This window comes from Geotrypetes seraphini, chromosome 1 (assembly GCF_902459505.1).
Source record: "Geotrypetes seraphini chromosome 1, aGeoSer1.1, whole genome shotgun sequence".
NCBI classification, from domain to species: Eukaryota; Metazoa; Chordata; class Amphibia; order Gymnophiona; family Dermophiidae; genus Geotrypetes; species Geotrypetes seraphini.
In genome coordinates this window covers 473,244,724-473,265,189 of record NC_047084.1, presented here as the reverse complement: position 1 = coordinate 473,265,189, position 20,466 = coordinate 473,244,724, and the positions used below count along the sequence as shown (strand labels likewise).

The following is a 20,466-nucleotide window of genomic DNA, read 5'->3' as shown; positions in this document are numbered from 1 at the left end:
AATGACAATTGTACAGAATATTGTTTCTTTTTATACTTTAATAAAATACATTCAATATAAAATCATAACTGAGGCTTGTGTGGATGGGATCAGATGATTTGTGGGGACCGAGCTCGCGGAGATGGGGTGGAAATGGGGTTTTTTAATTTTAGTTCTAGTAGTTTGCCGGTCCACAAAATAATTCTTTTTTTTCTGCCGGTCCATGGGTGTAAAAAGGTTGAACACTGATCTAGCCAGTTTCTCTCTACTAGCCAGTCACAGAGGTGAACACAGACTATTTGCTTATAAATTTTCCTAGAAATGGGATGTTAGATATTGGCAGATAGCTTTCCAGTTTGTCCTGATCAAGGTTGTTCTTATTTAGCAAAAGGTGCACCACTGTCTTTAGTCCCAACAGATCAATCCAGAGGCCCACCCTTGGGTTTCATGGCTGAATATTGTGTGTACATTGTGACCGGGTGTGTACATTGTGGACAGGGTTAGCCAGAGTCCTGACCTGGGTCATTCAAGCCTCAGCCAAGCAGTTGAATGAAGCATGGAGGATAGAGGGGTATCTGTATCAAATAAAAAAGGTCCAGCAAAGGTGTTTAGTGTGACTTATTATGTCTTTATTTTCTGGTTTATAATTTGGTGAAGGAAAAACAAAATACAAACTTGTTCTGGTGACTAAACTGCTTGTTAGCCCAACCAGGCTTCCCAGTTGTACAGTTTGCAATCTGGCAATTTTCACCCAAGCATGTGCTTTTAACGAGCTATGCTCTGCCAATCCTTATTACAAAAACAAAAGCCCAAACTTTCATTTTCAAAGTCCTGGAACCGGCTGGGACTGCTCAGCCCGGTTCTTTTTCATTTACCTGTGCAAATTCAGGACACAATTATTCCAACTCTTCTGTCAACTTCAATTTAATCAGAAGCAAGGATTCTACACCCTTCTGTTAGTAGGGTTTGTGAGGCAATTTCACCTTCCCAGAAACAGCATATGATTTCCCCTTTGCTCACTAAGCAGGGCTTCTGACAAACAGGATTCTACAAGTTCCATTTCTAACATGACCATTTATTTTTTTCATCAGAAGGGGATATCTATTAATTGTCAGTCCCGCCCACAATCCTGTCCTAGCCCCGCCCCCAATTTCTTCCATTCATTTTTCATGTACACATATCTTATTAATTCATAATGGTAACCATAAAATTAAAAAAAACTACAAAGCACACTGTATGCAGAGAATGTTAAATATCATTTTTATTTGGGGGGTTTCAAAGATGTCAAGGCAGATGACTTTAAAATATGCAATGTCACCTCAGTAACTATAGAAAAATAGACAAATATAGTGCAAAAGATAGACAGCAGATATAAATTCTCAAAACTGACACATTTTGATCACTAAATTGAAAATAAAATCATTTTTTTTACCTTTTTGAACGGGACCGTCCCGTTTTCAGACCCCCTGTCCCGTTGTCCCCGCGCACAGCTTCGGGATGCTGTCCCTGAAAATAGGACATTTTAGCGTCCCAAAGCTGTGTGTGGGGACAACGGGACAAAGGTCTGAAAACGGGACAGTCCCATTCAAAACGGGACGTATCGTCACCATATCAATTTCATAATCACTTGTATACATTTCTTCTTCTTTTGTCAATTCTGACGTTGGAGAGGAAGTTCTGGACCAGCCAATTGCTGCCTGGCTGGCCCGGAACTTCCTCTCTGACATCAGAATTGACATCGGGAAGAAGGTTTGTGGGCTGGTGCATGGACCTTCCTTTTCTTTAGTTGTGGCGGGTAGCAGCAGTGGCGGACTGGGGGAGAGTTTGAAGCAGTGGTAGGTCAGGCTTTGGCGGGCAGGAAGCAGCAGTGGGGGCAGATACGGAAGGGAGGAGGGTGTTGAATTGGTGTAGGCTTCAGCATTGGAGGGAGGCAGACAGGCAGGCTGGCTTTAGCACAGCAGGGAAGGAGGTAGGTAGGCTGGCTAGCTTCGGGGGTGGGACAAAGGCTGGAAGGCAGTGAGTGGGACATAGGAATGAGCACTGGGGGCACTAAGGGCAGGGGAAGGAGGCACTGGGGGCACTAATGACATGGGAAGGAGGCACTGGGGTCACTAAGGACATACGAAGGGGCACAAAGGACACAGGAAGTGCACTAAGGACATAGGAAGGAGGCACTGAGGGCACTAAGGACATAGGAAGGGGCACTAAGGACATGGGAAGGAGGCACTGGGGGCATTAAAGACATGGGAAGGAGCACTGGGGCACTAAGGACATAGGAAGGAGGCATTGGGGGCACTAAGGACATAGGAAGGAAGCACTGGGGGCACTTGGGCCTGAGTGCAGAAAGAAAGGATGCAGACTCAGAAGGAAGCAACCAGAGACTCATGAAATCACCAGACAGTAAAGGTAGGAAAAATGATTTTATTTTAAATTTAGTGATCAAAATGTGTCAGTTCTGAGAATTTATATCTGCTGTCTATATTTTGCACTATACAGTATTTGTCTTTTCTATAGTTATTGAGATGACGTTGTATATTTTAGTCATCTACCTTGACATCTTTGAAACCCCCTAAATATAAATGATAATTAACATTTTCTCTGCGTATAGTGTGCTTTGAGTTTTTTTATTTTATGGTTACCATTATGAATTAATAATTATGTGTAACATGAAAAATGAATGGAAGAAATTGGGGGCGGGACTGACAATTAATAGATGCCCCATTTTGATGAAAAAATAAATGGTCACCTTACATACGACACTACACGATTATCTATCACCTCCTTCCTCTCCCCCCCCCCCCCGACCTATTACAGGAAAAGCTTGTATGAAACTAACAACCCCTGCACCACCTCAGCAACAGTGGGCCAGATTCATTAAGCAAACCGATCGTGTACTTATCAATTTATGACCACTTAACTCTCAAATTTCCATCTGGCCTAAATTCACTTACCTCTCCTGCAATCTACTTGGAATCCTTGCATGCAAATGAGGTGAAATGCATGCAAATTGGACAGCAACCCGATTCACTACACCAAATTTCTGATCCGACTAGGCTGGCCGATCACCTGAAGAAGCGACTGCTGGGGACAAGTCGAAAACGTCTTTCCGACTGGAAGCCCTGCAATCTCTCCTGCCTGCTCTCCCCAAACGCTGCCCTGCTCTGCTTCGATCTTCCCCGAATCTCTCCTGCCCTTCCCGGGCCAGGGAGCCCGTGGTTTTAACCTGCGGGTTAAAACCACGGGCTCGGGCTTTGAAAGCAGCACTGGTGCACTGCCCCGAATACGTCTGCTCCGACTGCCTGTGCAAGTCTGTGGGTTTAACCCGAAGCGGGTTAAACCCACCGCCTGCAAAAGTTTAAAGTTAAAAAAAAAAAAAGAAAGAAAGTCGAGGCTGGGATGGGTCTGCGCATGCGCGAGCCGTGCAGGCAGCTGGGGGCGTTCCTCCGATCGCCTCCATCTGCATATTTTTGTGTCCTGAATCGGGCCCGAAGTAAATCCTGCCCAGTGTTTCCACAACAGAGTGATACCCTCTAGTCATCATTTCGCAAGATAGGTGACGCCCCCTTGCTTCTATTCCGGCCATACCCCGTCTGTTTCCGTTGAAAGTGAAAGCGCGAACAGCGTAGTCCCGCCCCTTCCCTCAGCGTCGCAGGGCATGGAATCTGACGGGCGTCCTTGCTCGGCTGTCTATTGAGCGGTTGTTTTTGTCTGGCGCGAAGACATGGCCACCCCGTCCAAGAGGAAGGCTGGGAATTCCCGCTGCAGCACCGTTGCTCCTGTTGTTCCGTCTACCAGCAAGAACCAGAGCCAGAGGAAGGCCAGCGGCGATGGAGAGGGGGCAGCTGCCGAAGGAAGAGGAGGTTTTGGACGACAGTCCGCTCGGGACCAGGGGTTTGTGGAGGGCTCTATTCGGCGCATCAAGATGGAAAACTTTCTGTGAGTATGAGACTTCTCAAAGCTGCTTTGCTCTGGGGTGGAAGGCTGCTGTTCTATGGATTTTCCAGTTATCTAATTACAGAAAAGTTCATTCCTGTCACTTTATTTTGTAACTTTTTTATTTTTATTTAAGTACATAGAATATCAATATTATGGGTTAAAGCACAGAACCTAATGCTATTAGCATTCATTTGTGCAGATTATTCAGAGGGCTGTAGTGTGGCAACAGTGCTTGCCAAAGATTAATGTAAATATTTATTATTTTATTTTTGTATTTATTGGAATTTATTAACTGCCTTTATGAAGATTAATCCAAGATAGTGTATAGTGGGTACAATGTAACATACAACGTATAACAATAACAAAATGGCCAAATATAAACATAAATAAAATCAATGAAGTTAATTTGGAAACTCCTAATTGTACCAACAGTAAGCCTCCCCAATGTCAAATGGTAGGGATGTACTTAGGCACTCTGAGGGATGTGGACATCACTCTGACTTGGAGGAGGACTCAGACTGGGACCACTTTTAGGACTCGGATGAAGATCCACATTGCTTCTCAGAGGAGGAGTCGTATGGGTGGGCAACTATCCCAGCTGGGGATAAAACTATTTAGCTACGCTGATGACTTCACAATAATTATCCCATTCAATACCTCTATCTCAGAAGACACCCCCAAAGCAACAGAGGTACTAAATCGGATGGAGCAATGGATGACTGAGTTCAGACTAAAGCTAAACCCAGAGAAAACAAAATTTGACACTAAAGCATCACTGTGCATCAATAACCTTAGTCATCCCATTCAACCCACTATGAAGGTATTGGGAGTAACACTGGACCAGAGTCTGACCATGAAAGACCAGGTAGACTCCTTGATTAGAAAGACCTTTCTCTGGAAGCTTTGGTCCATCAGAGCTTACTTCGATGTCTCATCATTTAGAATTCTGGTACAATCCCTCATACTGAGTCAACTCGATTATTGTAACATCGCCTACTTGGCACTCTCCCAGAAAAATATGCGGCGATTGCAACTGGTACAAAATGCAGCGGTTAGGCTACTTTGTAGACTGAAGAAGTTTGATCATGTAACAACTTCCTATCAACTTCTACACTGGCTGCCGATGGAGGCAAGTGTGAAGTTCAAGTTTGGTTGTTTTTGCTTCAAGGTACTTTACGGCTTAGCCCCTAAATATATAACAGACCTTTTCTCTTTCACAACCAACAGACATAGGGAAGTTCACATCCGAACTTTGTTTCTCCACCGGTTAGAGGTTGTAAATTTAAAAGTCATCACCAACATCTTTTCTCACATCAAGCAGCATTATGGGGTAAAGACCTGGAACAACTGCTCGTGCATACTACTTATAGGGAATTCAGGAAACACCTAAAAACATCTATTCCTGAAGTACTTAGGTAACTGACTTATACAATCTTAGTCCTCAACAAATGATCTTTGAATTGTTATTCACTAACTCTGAACTTTGTTTATTCCACTCAATCTGTAATACCTTTTAATCATTGTAAACTGCTTAGAACTTCACGGTCCTGAGGTATATAAACTGTTATTATTATTATCTGACCTATCGCCACCTCAAGAGAAGAAAATCTCCACCAGAGTTTGTCTTCACTGATTTTGTCAAGGAGATGGCTTTAGCCATACCATTTAAGCTGAAGACAGAGGAGAAATCTAGGGCTGAGATGAAATATGTATTTGGTTTTGTATCCCGGGTTACAGTTTTACAGTCATGACGTTACAATGTACCATAAGACTACTCTTGGAGTTACGCTTGGGGATACGATTATACAAAATTACAAGATTACAACATAACAAGGGCATCTTTTGTACATTAATGATCTAGTATCTTTTAGTATCATGATCCATGGAGTATTTTGCAGAGGCAAATGTGAGGGGAAGGGTAATAAGGGGTAGCTTGAGGTCGAGAGGATGTGGTTAGGCAAAGATGTGGGGTTTTATGGCTTTCCTGAAGCTCAAATCCCTCAAAGAATCGATGTCTGGAGGGAGGTTGTTCCATAGGTTTGGGAGGAAGTGGGAGTAAGATTGCTTTCGGGCTGTGTGGAGCTGGAGGGCGTGTCCTGGGGGGTGTATCCAGGTGTACACCCTGAAGAGTGTAGTGCTTGCCTTGGAGTGTAAAGAGGAAGTCTGAGTGAGAAATATCTGTGTACCATAGGCCTTTGAAGATGCAGCGTTTGGCTATGGGTAACTAGTGGGCTGCGATCAGAGCTGGGGAGATAGGGTCATGAGCATATAGGTTTTTCAATAGCTTTATTGCTGCATTTTGAACTTGTTGGATGTTTTTGCTGTTAGACCATTAAATAATGCATTGCAGTAGTCCAGGTGTAAGAGGACGAAGGCATAGAGTAGTTGGATGAAATCCTGTTTGGAGAAGTGCCGTGTTTCCCCGAAAATAAGAACTACCCCAAAAATAAGCCCTAGCATCATTTCAAGGTAGGTCTTAATATAAGCCATACCCCAAAAATAAGCCCTAATCCTGGGATTCGCCGGCAACTCTTCAACCCGAGCCCTTGCTGACCCTTCATCCTTCCTGATCGTGGCAGAGTGACAAGGCCAAGCAGCCTGTTTAGATTGCTGATGGCCCGACGTTGCTTTGGATGAAGGTAGGGCTCACTTGCGGTCGGCAGGGAGGGAAGGATGGAGGGTCAGCAGGGGTTTGGCTGCGCGATGGGGGGGTGCTTAAGGGTTCTGCTGCAGAAGGGATGGGATGGAGAGAAGGATAGAAGCTGGGCAAGGGTTATGCTGTGCGAGGGATGGGAGGGAGGGAAGGATAGAAGCTGGGCAAACTTCTATTGCATAGGGGGATGGGAGGGAGGGAGGGGCGGAAAGGAAAGATGCACATGTGGGGGAGAGAAAGGAAAGAGGAAGAATTGGGGCGAAGAAGAGGAAGGGAGAGATGATCATGTGCATACCCAAATCATGATCATGTGCATCATGTGCATGGGCCCAAATGAATTTAAGACACTGTCTTATTTTGGGGGACACACGGTAGCTTCTTTCTGGAGTTGCTGAAGATAGTAGAAGGAGGAAGAAACCACTTTTAATATGTGGTTGGAGAATGATGGTCTCGAGTTGAATATAATTCCTAGTCTACGTACTTCATCTTTTGCAATCAAGGTAGTTGATTCCCAGTTTAGGGATGGGTGGGTGATGTAGAAGTAGAGGGGATGCTGGGAACCAGTGATCACAATATGATCCTCTTCGGCCTGGACACAGGGGCAAAACATCGATCCAGAATGACGGCCATGGCACTGAACTTCCGAAAAGGGGGTTACGACGGGATGAGACTCATGGTAGAGAAGAAGATTAAGAAGAGGATAAGCACTGTAAAAACACTAGAGTAAACATGGTCCCTTTTTAAGAACATGGTCACCGAGGCGCAAAATCTATATATACCATGTATCAACAAGGGATCCAAGAGGAAAAAGAACTGGGAACCGGCATGGCTCACTGTAGCGGTGAAGGAAGCGATCAGAGACAAGAAGACTTTGTTTAAGGAATGGAAAAGGTCAGAAACAGATCAAAACTGGAAAAAGCACAAACAGCATCAAAGAAGGTGCATTAAGGTGGTAATAGGGGCCAAAAGAGACTATGAGAAAAAAATAGCCAAAGAGGTGAAAAACTTCAAGCCGTTCTTTCAATATATTAAGGGGAAACGACCTGCGAAGGAAGTGGTGGGGCCGTTGGATGACCATGGAATAAAGGGAGTTCTAAAGGAGGACAAAGTCATCGCTGACAAACTGAACATATTTTTTGTGACTGTATTTACCGAAGAGGATATACACAACATACCGGGAAACGAAGACGGGAAACTGACTGTGTTGACGGTCAGTCTAGAAGAGTATTCAGGCAGATTGATAGGCTTAAAAATGATAAATCCCCGGAACCAGATGGCATCCATCCGAGGTAATCAAGGAACTGAAAGGGACTATAGCTGAACTGCTTCAAATGATAGCCAATCTGTCGATCAAATCGGGAAGGATTCAAGAAGACTGGAAAGTGGCAAATGTTATGCCGATCTTCAAGAAAAGTTTGAGAGGAGATCCGGGAAACTACAGACCGATGAGTCTGACCTCGGTACCGGGAAAGATGGTAGAGGCGCTGATAAAGGACCGCATCATTGATCGCCTTTATGGACACAGTCTGATGAGGACCAGCCAGCATGGCTTCAGCAAGGGGAGATCTTGCTTGAGGAGCTTGTTGCACTTCTTCGAGGGAGTAAACAGGCAGATAGACAAGGGCGAGCCAGTTGACATTGTATATCTGGATTTTCAGAAGGTGTTCGACAAGGTTCTACATGAACAACTACCCATGGAATCGAGGGTGACATTCTCATGTGGATAAAAAACTGGTAGCCGGATAGGAAACAGAGTGGGGGTAAATGGACAATACTCGGACGGGAAAAACATCACTAGCGGAGTGCTGCAGGTTTCGGTGCTTGGACCCTTGCTCTTCAACATATTTATAAACGACCTGGAAATTGGTACGACGAGCGAGGTGATTAAATTTGCAGACGATACGAAGCTATTCAGAATAGTGAAGACGCAGAAGGATTGCGAAGACCTGCAACAGGACTTAAACACGCTTGAGAAATGGGCCGCGACATGGCAAATGAGGTTTAACGTGGATAAGTGTAAGGTGATGCATGTTGGTAACAAAAATCTTATACACGAAGACAGGATCTCCGGGGCGGTACTTGGAGAGACCCCCCCCCCCCACAGGATAGAGACTTGATAGTACTGGTCGACAAGTCGATGAAGCCATCTGCGCAATGTGCGGCGGCGAAGAGGGCAAGCAGAATTCTAGGAATGATTAAGAAGGGGATCACAAACAGATCGGAGAAGGTTATCATGCCTCTGTACCGGGCCATGGTACGCCCTCACCTAGAATACTGCGTCCAGCACTGGTTGCTGTACATTAAGAAGGACACAGAACTATTTAAAGGGTCCAGAGAAGAGCAACTAAAATGGTTAAGGGACTGGAGGAGTTGCTGTATAGCGAGAGATTAGAGAAACTGGGCCTCTTCTCCCTCGAAAAGAGGAGACTGAGAGGGGACATGATAGAAACATTCAAGATACTGAAGGGAATAGACTTAGTAGATAAAGACAGGTTGTTCACCCTCTCCAAGGAAGGAAGAACGAGAGGGCACTATCTAAAGTTAAAAGGGGATAGATTCCGTACAAACATGAGGAAGTTTTTCTTCACCCAGAGAATGGTGGAAAACTAAAATGCTCCCCTCCAGGGATTCAAGACAAGGTTGGACAAGTTCCTGCTGAACCGGAACGTACGCAGGTAGGGTTGATCTCAGTTAGGGCTCTGGTCTTTGATCTGGGGGCCGCTGCGTGAGCAGACTGCTGGGCACGATGGACCACTGGTCTGACCCAGCAGTGGCAATTCTTATGTTCTTATGTATATTTCATGAAGTTCTTTCCATTTTGTCATGTCGTCTGGGTGTTTGGTTTTGCACCATTTTCTTTCGACTCTTCTTAAATCCCTTTTTTTTTGTTCTTAGATAGTCGGTGAACCAGATGAGGGGGAGTTATGGGAATGGTATTTAATCTCTTTGACTGTGGCTAAGCATTCATAGAGGGTTTTAACTGCTGTGTGCTAGTTTGTAGCTATACTAGTTTGGATATACTAGAGGAGAGAGTTTCTAAGTCAATTGCATCATTATTGCAATCTTCTTGAGTTGGAGTTCCTGTGCTTTTATAGGTTGTTTTGCCTTGATGGTGTAATTGAATATGATAAGGTAATGATCAGACCAGGATATTGGGCTGGTGATGCATTGAGGGGTGGTTTGGTGGTTTTCTTGCATGAAGACAAGATCGAGTATGTGGCCAGCAGAATGTGTGGGCCAGGAGATTATTTGTTGGAGACCCATGTCTGATAGTGTCTCAATGAATTTTGCCGTGGATCCAGATACATTTAAATAATCTGTAAAGTTAAAGTCACCTAGAATAGTCTAGTTGTGGGAGATGGCGAGTTTGTTTAGGACGGTTAGAAGATCTTCTAACGTGGACATGGGAGAGGGAGGAGCTCTGTAAATCAGGGCAAGAAGTCTTAGACTGAGTCTCCTCCCAAGGAAGGGGTCATGGTACCATTTTTTATTTATTTATTTATTTTATTGAACAAATTATCAAGAATAACTTCTTGTACAGAGTATGATCAAGACAATCGGCAATATACAAAGAAGAAACTATAATGAACAATTGGCTGGTCCACCTTTACTTGGATGACTGGCTCATCGGGGCTCCCTCATGGGAGGAAATGGAGAGAGTGGTTCAGACTGTCTTGATGACTCTTTAAGGTCTGGGATGGATTGTCAACCTGAAGAAGAGCCCCAGCTGCAGCACGTTTAGTCCCTGGAGTATCTGGGTGTCTGATTTGATACTGAGAAAGGCCAGGGGTTTCTCCCAGAGACACGCAGACTGACATTTGGGAACCAAATTTCAGCTCTCCTAGCACAGCAGTCTCTTTCGGCCTTGGATTATCTTCAGGTTCTGGGCTCGATGGTGGCAATGATAGAAGTGGTTCTTTGAGTGAGAGCGCATATGTGTCCCTTGCAGCACTCTCTTCTCTGTCACTGGTTTCCGCAGAGGGACTCTGCATGTTCAACTTCCCAGGACAATGGATTCCCACTTCAGCATGTCCTGGTAGCTTCGCCCTTAGTCGCTGTCCTCAGGGATGCCTCTAAAGATCGACTCTTGGACCATACTGACAATGGATACCATCAACAGGCTGGAGCTCCAAGCCATCAGGTTGACGCTGACTCAGTTTCAGCCCTGGTTATCACACAAAGTAGTCAGAGTTTTTTCCAGCAACACCTCAGCAGTGGCTTACATCAACAAGCAAGGAGGCACCAGGAGCATTGGCCTCCAGAAGGTGGCGAAAGCGCTCTTCCATTGGGCGGAGACTCATCTTCTGGCAATCACTGCGGCTCACTTTGCCAGAGTGCAAAATGTGTGGGCAGACTTTCTCAGTAAGCAGACTCTGGATCCAGGAGAGTTGTCCCTCTTGCCTCAGGCATTGCAGAGCATCGTTGACCGTTGGGCAGCCCTATGTTTTATCTCACTGTGACAGTGAGCAACAAGAAAGTAGTGAGATTATTCAGCCGCAGTTACAAGTGCGGAAGTGCCGAGTTCGATTTGCTGGTTCAGCCTTGGCCTGTGGATGCACTCCTGTACGTGTTCCTTCCCTGGCCCATGCTATGGAGAGTCCTGAGAAGAGTGGCCAGGCATCAGGGATGAGTTATCCTAGTGGCCCCGGACTGTCATTGATGTCCCTGGTACACAGACCCGGTGCATCTTTTGATTGGCTGCCCTCTGAGACCTCAACCATTTCTGGGACTTCTCTTTCAAAGTTCCTTCATCCTGCAAGATCCGGAGTGCTTTGGTCTCATGGCATGGTTCTTGAGTGCTTGACCTTGAGCCAGAAAGGCTACTCAGATCTGGTTGTAGGTACTCTTTTGAAAGCCAAGAAGCCTGCCACATTCGTGGCATACACCAAGGCATGGGATACCTTCCAACATTGGTGCCGCAAGAAGCAGCTGTGACCTGCCACGGCTTCAGTATCTGTTGTCCTGTCCTTCAAGAAGGTCTGGATACGGGGCTGGTGGTTTCCTCACTGAAAGCTAAAGTGGCTGAAATTTTCTGTTTCAGGTCCCAGGGTGCCAGATGTTCTCTTTCTGCACACCCAGATGTTGTCGGGTACTCTTGAGGCTGCAGCCCTCGTTTACCAGCCATATCCGTCATGGAATCTGAATATCATGTTGGAAGGGCTCTCGAGGGCTCTATTTGAGCCCTTGCAGGATGCCACTCTGATGGATTTGACTATCGAGATGCTGTTTCTGGTTATCATCACTTCTGTGCAGCATTTCTCCAAACTGCAAGCATTGTCATGCAGAGACCCTTACCTACATATCACAGAGACCGTGGTCTCCTTGAGGACCGTTCCCTCTTTCTTGCCAAACGTGTACTCAGTGTTCCACATCCAGCCCTCGAGTTCTAAGAATACAGACAAAGTCTTGAAGATGCTGGATATCCAGAGGGCTATTTTGCATTATCTGGAAGTAACGAATGACTTTCGTCTTTTGGACCACCTCTTCGTGTTGATAAATCTGGCTAAGAAGAGGAGGCTGGCTTCCGGGGCTACAATTTCAAGATGGATCAGGCCAGCTATTTTGTCAGACAGGCAGGGGGGTTGCATGGCAGTGGAAGGGAGTGGGCATCTCGCCTGCTGCCGGAGGGGGGAGTGTTGCTTGGCGACAGGAGGGAGTGGGCATCTCTCCTGCTGAGGGGGGTATTGCTTGATGGAGGGAGAGAGTGGGCATCTCTCCCGCTGCCATAGGGGGGAGAGGTTGCTTGACTTCGGCAGCAGGAGGGAGTGGGCATCCCTTCTGCCGAACTTCGATTTGGAGGGGGGGGTTGTTTTGTTCATTTATTCTGCACATGTGCTATCACCAGGGAAGGGCACATGCAAATTTAGCCAATCTTTGCTACTCTCTGCCAACCTCATTTGCATGAACGTTTGAAATCGCTATAGTCACGGCTTGAACAGGGGACCATTGATTTTTACCGCAAGTTTTAAAAATCTAGCGTCAGTCCTTTAGGGAAGGGAGGGGGAGGGGAGGACTTGATAAACTGTCTTTCTTTGATTACAATCAAAGTGGTTTACATATTAGTTAGAGGTACTTATTTTCTACTCGGGGCAATGGGGGTTAAGTGACTTTCCCAGAATCACAGGGAGCTGCAGTGGAAAATAAATAAAAATACTTTATTTGTGCAATTAATTGCAATTATATTTTTGTGCTAATAGTAGCACAGTGGTTTACTTCTCAGTTTTAACTTGAAGTTTTTAGTTTACTCTTATCCTTGCTATATAGGAAGGTATTGGAGTGCATAAAAATTCAACGCTAAACCAGAAGCTACTGAACTCTGATTAGTATGCTTTATTACACTGGCTGTTGTGTGATGCTGGAGCAGTTCTATTTTGGAAGGTGCTTAATTACAAATGAAAAAATGGGCTAGTGATGGCAAGACTAAATTGTACCCCATCACCCAAACTGAATAGAAATAACCACACACATTTGACATTCTAATTTTTTTGGTATTACTGACATTGTATTTGCAAGTGACTGTAAACTGTACTAAAAACATAATCTTTCTAAAAGATTGCCCACAGTAAAGGTTCATTATCTTCCACTCTGTAATATTCTTATTGGTGTAATGATGCTTGTTTTCAGGACATACGATACTTGTGAGGTGATTCCTGGACCTCATTTGAACGTGATAGTAGGAGCAAATGGAACAGGAAAGTCCAGCATTGTTTGTGCCATCTGTCTGGGACTGGTAGGGAAGCCATCGTTTATTGGGCGTGCAGATAAAGTAAGTATCTTCTTTGAGATTTTAATTTTAAAATTGGAAAAATTAGTCTACCTTCCTTTAAAATATGTTTATAATCAGAGAACCACATTGTAATCCAACAGTATTATATAGAATAGATACAATGTGTATTCCTCCCCCCCCACCCCATTGATGACCAGGTTGTAATGACATTGCATGGTGTTGGGTTGAAACAACTCCTCCTGAGTAGAGAATGACATGGGGAAAAATTCTGTCCCCGTCCCCGGACCACCATCCTCTGCACCGCCCCGTCCCTGTCTCTGCCGTCCCCTTCACTGCCCCGTCACTGTCCCCGCTGTCTCTTTCACCGCCCCGTCACCGTCCCCGTCTTCAGCGTCTTCTCCTCTCCATCCCCCCATCCCCAGCACCCTTCACGCGGTCCAGCAACTCCCTCCCGCCGGCCAGCCATGCATTTCCCTCCCTCCCTCCTTTTCCCTTACCTTTTCTTCTTGAAACTGGCGATTTCTATAAGGCTACGAGCTGTATTACAGCCGGAGCCTTGAAGTCGCGTCGGGTTGCCTGCTAGAAAAGTCTCCTCCGATGCAACCGGAAACAGGAAGTTGCGTCAGAGGAGACTTTTTCCAGAAGGCAACGTGACGCAACTTCAAGGCTCCGGCTGTAATACAGCTCGTAGCCTTATAGAAATCGTCAGTTTCAAGAAGAAAAGGTAAGGGAAAAGGAGGGAGGGAGATGCTTGGATGGCCGGCGGGAGAGAGTGAGCTGCCGGATCGAACGCTCGTTCACTACTTGTTCACCGCCCCGTGCTACCATTCACCGCTCCACGGGACGGTGAATGGCCTTGTCTCCGAACTCGCGGTGATCTTTTTTTTTGGTCACTGTCATTCTCTACTCCTGAGCTGAGAGCTAGTGTAAAAGTTCTGAGCATGCATGGCCTGTATGGCACACAGCGAGTTCCTTAGTCTCCTCAGTTTGTTTGGTTTTTTTTGTACTCTGCTAAACAAGTGGAAAAACAAAGCTGTCCCATATTTTTTCAAGAGTTTTCTTAATTTGTCTTTTATGATATTTTCATTAAAATATTTAAAAAATCTAGAACTTTGGCAGCCATTCAACTTTTTATCCATCTGGTCTTAGATTATAACCAAGCTGAATGCATGCACTATGATAGATTGTCTGAAGGTTCGAAGAGAACATCTTTTCTTGTACAATCCCATTCTGTTCCTGGACAAGCAGGTTGTGAACTTATTCTTGCCAGACAGACTTATATGGAGACATAAATATTCAGTCTTCAGTACCTATCTCTTTTCTCTGCACCAGTTCCCAGAGAATCAGTTTTAACCTATAAGCCAGACAGAGGGAGCATGTCTTTTCTGCTCGTATTTATTTTTCTTTAATATCGGTATTGTTTTTTTTGTGTGTGTGTGTTTGTGCTTTTTTACCGTGTTTGATACAGTGCTTCCGTGTTCCCTGCGTGAGACATCTTGGGCTGCGGGAGATTGCAGACTTTTGGGAAGTCTGCTTCCAGGGGAGTTGACTTCCGGACAGCTTGCTCCTTCATTCTGGGGCTCAAGATCCGTCCCCTGGGAGCTAACTCACCCTAGGTTTGTCTGCTAGTGGTTGGGCGCAGGCTGCATGGCTCCATGGAGGTGTGATCAGAATTGGAACAGACTGTGTCTCTCCACATATTCACTTCAGCGCTGGTCCAGTGGTGGTCTCTGGCTGTTGGTTTCGGCCTGGGGGTGGGGGCAGTTAAAGGAATCAGAGTCCAGTGCACAGACTTGTTGAGGCAGAGGATCTCCCTGTGGGCTGTTCCAGCTACCTTTCCTGCAGTCTTTCAGCATCATGTGGCACAAGTAAGTAATCAACTGAGAGGCTGGGTCAGATTTTTGAGAGTCTCCAAAAGTGGGTTTTGGGCAGTTTGGGAGTGAGCCATAGCCCCCCCCCTTAAAATCCTGTTTTGGGAGTTCCTGTGTTTTTCCCAGGCTGATTTTGTTTTGAAAATTGCACAGGGGCCATCTTGGACTTTTTCCCTGATTTGAATTTAAAATTATTTTTTTAACCTTCCAAGCATCTTTTTGAAAGATAACTACTCAGATGGACTCCCCAGGAGAGGATTCTTTGGATTCATGCCCCATTTGCGGTGGATGGCTGTTCGGTGAACGGCCATGTTCCATGTGCGCTGCGGCACAAGAGGGAGGTAAAATTTCATTGGCCCAGATTCCCTTGACCTCAGATGCTGGTCCTGAAGCATGCGCAGAGGCACTCGAAAAAGCAAAAGCAGCCCCTGAGGACAACGTGTTTTCAGCCCCCACAAAGCGCACTAAGATTTGGAGTCCAAAGCCCACAAGTCTTCTGAGGGTTCTAAGAAGGATCCTCAGGGGGTGGCTTCTATCCTGGAGGATGGTTTTTTGCCTGATTTTATTAATATGCATGACCGTGCATTTCTTAGAATAAAATTTGAGCTGCCAGATTTCAGACCATTCTTCAAGCTTCACTAGATCTTTCTTCATGTTATTCACACTATCTTGGGTGTCTACTCTATTGTAGATATTGGTATCATTCACAAAGAGGCAAATCTTACCTGAAAGCCCTTCAGCATATCGCGTATAAAAATGTTTAAAAGAACATACCCAAGAACAGAACCTTGAGGCACCCCACTGATAAAATCCCTTTCCTCAGAGCGATCTCCATTAACCACTACCCTCTGTTGTCTGCCACTCAACCAGTTCTTGACCCAGCCCATCACTTGGGGGCCCTTCCCAGGGGCACTCAGTTTATTTATTAGATGTCTGTGTGGAACACTGTCAAAGGCTTTGCTAAAATCTAAATATACAACATCTAGCGCACTCCCTCTATCCAATTCTCTGGTCACCCAATCAAAAAATTGATCAGATTTGTCTGACAAGACCTACCTCTAGTGAATCCATGCTGCCTCTGGTCCTATAATTCACCGGATTCCAGAAACTTCACCATGCTCTGTTTTAAAAGTGTTTCCATTAATTTGCTTACCACAGAAGTCAGACTTACTTGCCTGTAATTCCCTGCCTTTTCCTTACTCCCACTTTTGTGTAGTGGGGTCACAACTGCCCTTCTCTAGTCATCTGGTACCACTCCTGACTCTACAAAAGCATTGACAAGGTCAGTCAATGAAGCAATTTGTAACAGGGTGGAAAATTGACAGAAATTATATTGCAATTAGTATGTGGTATATACTGCATGCTAACAGTTGTGCAGTTAACACATGTCTACCTAGAGCAGCCTAAATAGGAACTAAGTGTGACCTAGTGGAAGGTCTTGAAGACTCCGTTTGGAAACACAGCTTTAAAAATTAACTCCTGAGTGTAAGGGTTAGCTGTTTTCATCTGTTGTATTTAATTGGAGTTCATTTATAATAACAAATCTTTATTTTTGTTTTACAGGTTGCTCTCTATGTGAAACATGGCTGCACAAAAGGCTCAGTTGAATTAGAGCTGTAAGTTTTTAAATATATGTTCTGGTACTTTAGTTGCTATTCACTCAATTGTTAGATGTAGATACATTTGATTCAAACTCTGGTGGCAGTGGGGCCCCACTATATTTATATGAGGTCTGTTCAAAAAGTTCCAGGTCAGTTAGACTTGTGTGCCAATGGGAAGTTCTTTTGAGATGCGCTAGGTGGCAGAGTAGCTTGAAACCTCAAGAGTTAACTCCTTTTTTTCCGTTTGTTGATCTCTGTTTTCATCTCTGAGCGTTTTTGTGTAAATATGTTTTCGTGATTGACTATTTTTCATCATATGTGACCTCAATGAGCAGTGCTACATCGTGAAGTTCTGTTTTAAATTGGGTAAGACCGCTACTGAAACTTATGAAATGTTGAAAGTGGCTTATGGGGGACATGTCATGAGCAGTGTTCCCTCTAAGCGGGCGGGTGTTGTGAGCAAACTTTTTTCACCGTGAGCCAAAAATATCGGGCGCCAGCAAGTTATGAGCCAACTCGCCCGATTCTCCTCTCGCCGCCCTGCCATCTGCCGTACGCCTCTTCCGATCGTGCGCTGTGACGAGAAACGTGTGCGCTGCGATGTAATATTTTGTGCGCCAGCGCACGCCAGCGCAACTTAGCGGGAACACTGGTTCAAATGGTTTTATTTATTTCCCCAAATTTATTTTTGTTATACGCATTGAAAATATTTGATATTGCGTTTAAATCAAAATCTCAATAAACTTGAAACGAGTGCCCGTGAGATTGTGGGAGGGTTAAATACTCAAAACTTAGAAGTTTTTGCTACGCCAGCTTTCTGGTATCTTTACATACAGTGGCGTACCTAGCATATGTAACATCCGGGGCCCATCATTTTTTGGCACCCCCCCCCATCTGTAAGAAAAACATGATTTTTAGTAACAAACCACACGTCACACATGAGTACCTAGGAAAAGGCAGCATCTTACATATTGCAGTGAGCAGTACATCAATACACCCATTGTAAAACTAAACAAGCCAGACCAGCACAGATCAATCCTACACCGTCAATCCTAACAGAAAACCATGTCTTTCGAACACACAGAACACAGAAAACACCTTCGCCTAGTAAGGAATATGTAATCACAAACTAACCCCTCCCTCTTTTACAAAACTGTAGTGTGGATTTTAGCTACGGAGGTAACAGCTCTGATGCTCATAAAATTCTGAGCATCAGAGCTGCTACCACCAAGGCTGGTGCTAAAAACGCTTCACAGTTTTGTAAAAGGGGGGATAAAATAAAAATACATAGACAAAGGTTAAATTGAACCAGCAAGAAGCTGGACTCTGCATACAATGCTTCACAGAAACAGTGACACATGTCTCCTAAAGCAATAAATAAATAGAAATTTTTTTCTACCTTTGTCTTCTGTGGTTTCTCCTTTCCTCATCTTCTTGTAACTCTCTTCCTTCCATCCACTGTCTGCCGTCTCTCTTCCCCTATATGGCATCTTCTCTCCTTCTATGCCCCTTCCAGAAACTGTATGCCTTCCCCTTCCATCTCTCCTTTCACCCCATTGGTCTGGCATCTCTCTCCTCGCCTTCCCTCTCCCACACCTCTCCTCATAGTCTGGTATCTCCCCTTCCCTGATTCTCTGGCATCTCTCTCCTTTCCTTTTCTTCCATCTTTCGCTCCCCCTCCATGCTCTCACATCTCCCCCTTCCTTTTCCCTTAGACTGGCATACCTTCCTCCTACGCTCCAAGCCCTGGCATCTCCTTTAATTCCCTCCCTCATCTTCCTTCTCCCTCCAGCTGGGTACCGCAACACTCTTCCCTGCAGCTCTGCACTTCCCCACAATTGCCATGCTTCGGTTCCTCTTCTTCCTTCCTTCCTCCCCCCCCCCCCCCGCGGGACCCTGCGGCACCATCAACTCTTACTCCCTCTAATGTCGGCCCTGCAGCTCCAGACTTCCTCGCACCTTCTCCCCTCCCCCTTTGGATCGCTATTATTTTAAATGTTATAGCCGCGGAGCTGTATCCATCAGTGGAGATGTCTAACCTCGGCCTGCCCCGGAACTCTTACTGCAACAGTGACTTCCTGTTCCTGCCTAGACGGGCGTCTGCTGCAGTAAGAGTTCCGGGGCAGGCCGAGGTTAGACATCTCCACTGATGGATACAGCTCCGCGGCTATAACATTTAAAATAATAGCGATCCAAAGGGGGAGGGGAGAAGGTGCGAGGAAGTCTGGAGCTGCAGGGCCGACATTAGAGGGAGTAAGAGTTGATGGTGCCGCAGGGTCCCGCGGGGGGGGGGGGGGAAGGAAGGAAGAAGAGGAACCGAAGCATGGCAATTGTGGGGAAGTGCAATCCCCCCAATGCGTCCCCTTACCTTACCGACGCGTGTGTGCGCTGTGAAGAGAAACTTTGCGCTGCGATGTAATATTTTGTGCGCGAGCGCAGGCCAACGCAGCTTAGCGGGAACACTGGTCATGAGTCGTGGAAGGTGTTTTGAATTCTATTCACGCTTCAAAAGTGGTCATGAATCAACGGAAGACAATTTGCAAACTGGAAGACCATCATTGTCAACTGATGATCATGTTGATCAAGTGAGGGTTCTTGTGTGTGTTAATCAGTGATTAACTGTTAGAGAATTGGCAGAGGAATGTAACATCTCCATTGGTTCATGCCATAACATTCTAATAGAAGATGCTTTGTGTTGTGGGAAATTTTGTTCTACAGTTACTCTTCAACAGCAAATGACTGCATGTTATGCCCTCCCGAAGGAGGTGGTGGAGAGGAAAATAGTGATGGAATTAAAAAAAGCATGGGATAAACACAGAGGATATCTAATTATGCCTACTACTTATGGGGAATTTAGGAAACACCTAAAAACATATCTGTTCCTGAAGTATTTAGGTAACTGAACTGTACAATCTTATTCCACAATAACTGATCTCTAGAGCTGTTAATCACTAGCTTTTAACTTTGTTAATTCTACTCAGTTTGTAGCATCTTATAATCATTGTAAACTGCATAGAACGTCACAGTCTTGCGGTATATAAACTGTTATTATTATTAATTAGAAAACAAATGGTATAAATTAAAGAACTAAGGCCAGTATTGGACAGACTTGTACAGTTTGTGTCCCATATATGATGATTCGGTGTAGGATGGGCTGGGGAGGGCATCAATGGGAACTTCACTAACTTAGAACTTGAGGACGTTACTGGCCAGACTTTACGGTAGATATCCTGCAAACAACGGGATGGTTGGATGGGCCGGAGTAAGCTTAGATGGCAACCTCAGCAGTTGGAATCTTTAGTCTATGGCCCAGAAATATCAAAGAAGAGACAAGTTAATTTAATCATGTATTTTTAATGAGAACAAATAATGGGCAGACTGGATGGACCGTTCAGATCTTTATCTGAGAATAAAGTTATTATTATTATCTGCCGTCATTTACTATGTTACTTTTTCTACAGTGTATGCTGAAAAGGATTTTGGTCCCAATTCCTGCCCCATACTTTCTCTGTCTCTGTCATTTGGAAGTCAGGTACCTGGGGACACATCTTAAAGACCAGAAATCGTCTTCCAAAACATGTCCTTGTATTCTCTTCAAGGAAGGAAAGACAAACAGGGCCTGGTCTTCTTACAACTTTAAACAACAAATGCCTAAGGAAAATTATCAAGGTTCATGATACGTGTCCCTTCAAATCCCCT

General features: G+C 45.0%; 1 protein-coding gene across 1 annotated transcript in view; it reads left to right on the top strand.

The window, feature by feature from the left end:
* The first annotated feature begins 3,589 nt into the window (after positions 1-3,589).
* Positions 3,590-20,466, top strand: part of SMC5 (structural maintenance of chromosomes 5) — a 210,377-nt gene continuing 193,500 nt past the window's right edge. The window contains exons 1-3 of the mRNA XM_033924682.1: positions 3,590-3,915; positions 13,193-13,334; positions 16,730-16,782. Of these exons, the coding sequence (XP_033780573.1) occupies positions 3,701-3,915; positions 13,193-13,334; positions 16,730-16,782 (410 nt within the window). The 5' untranslated portion in view covers positions 3,590-3,700. The remainder of the gene's footprint in view (positions 3,916-13,192; positions 13,335-16,729; positions 16,783-20,466) is intronic.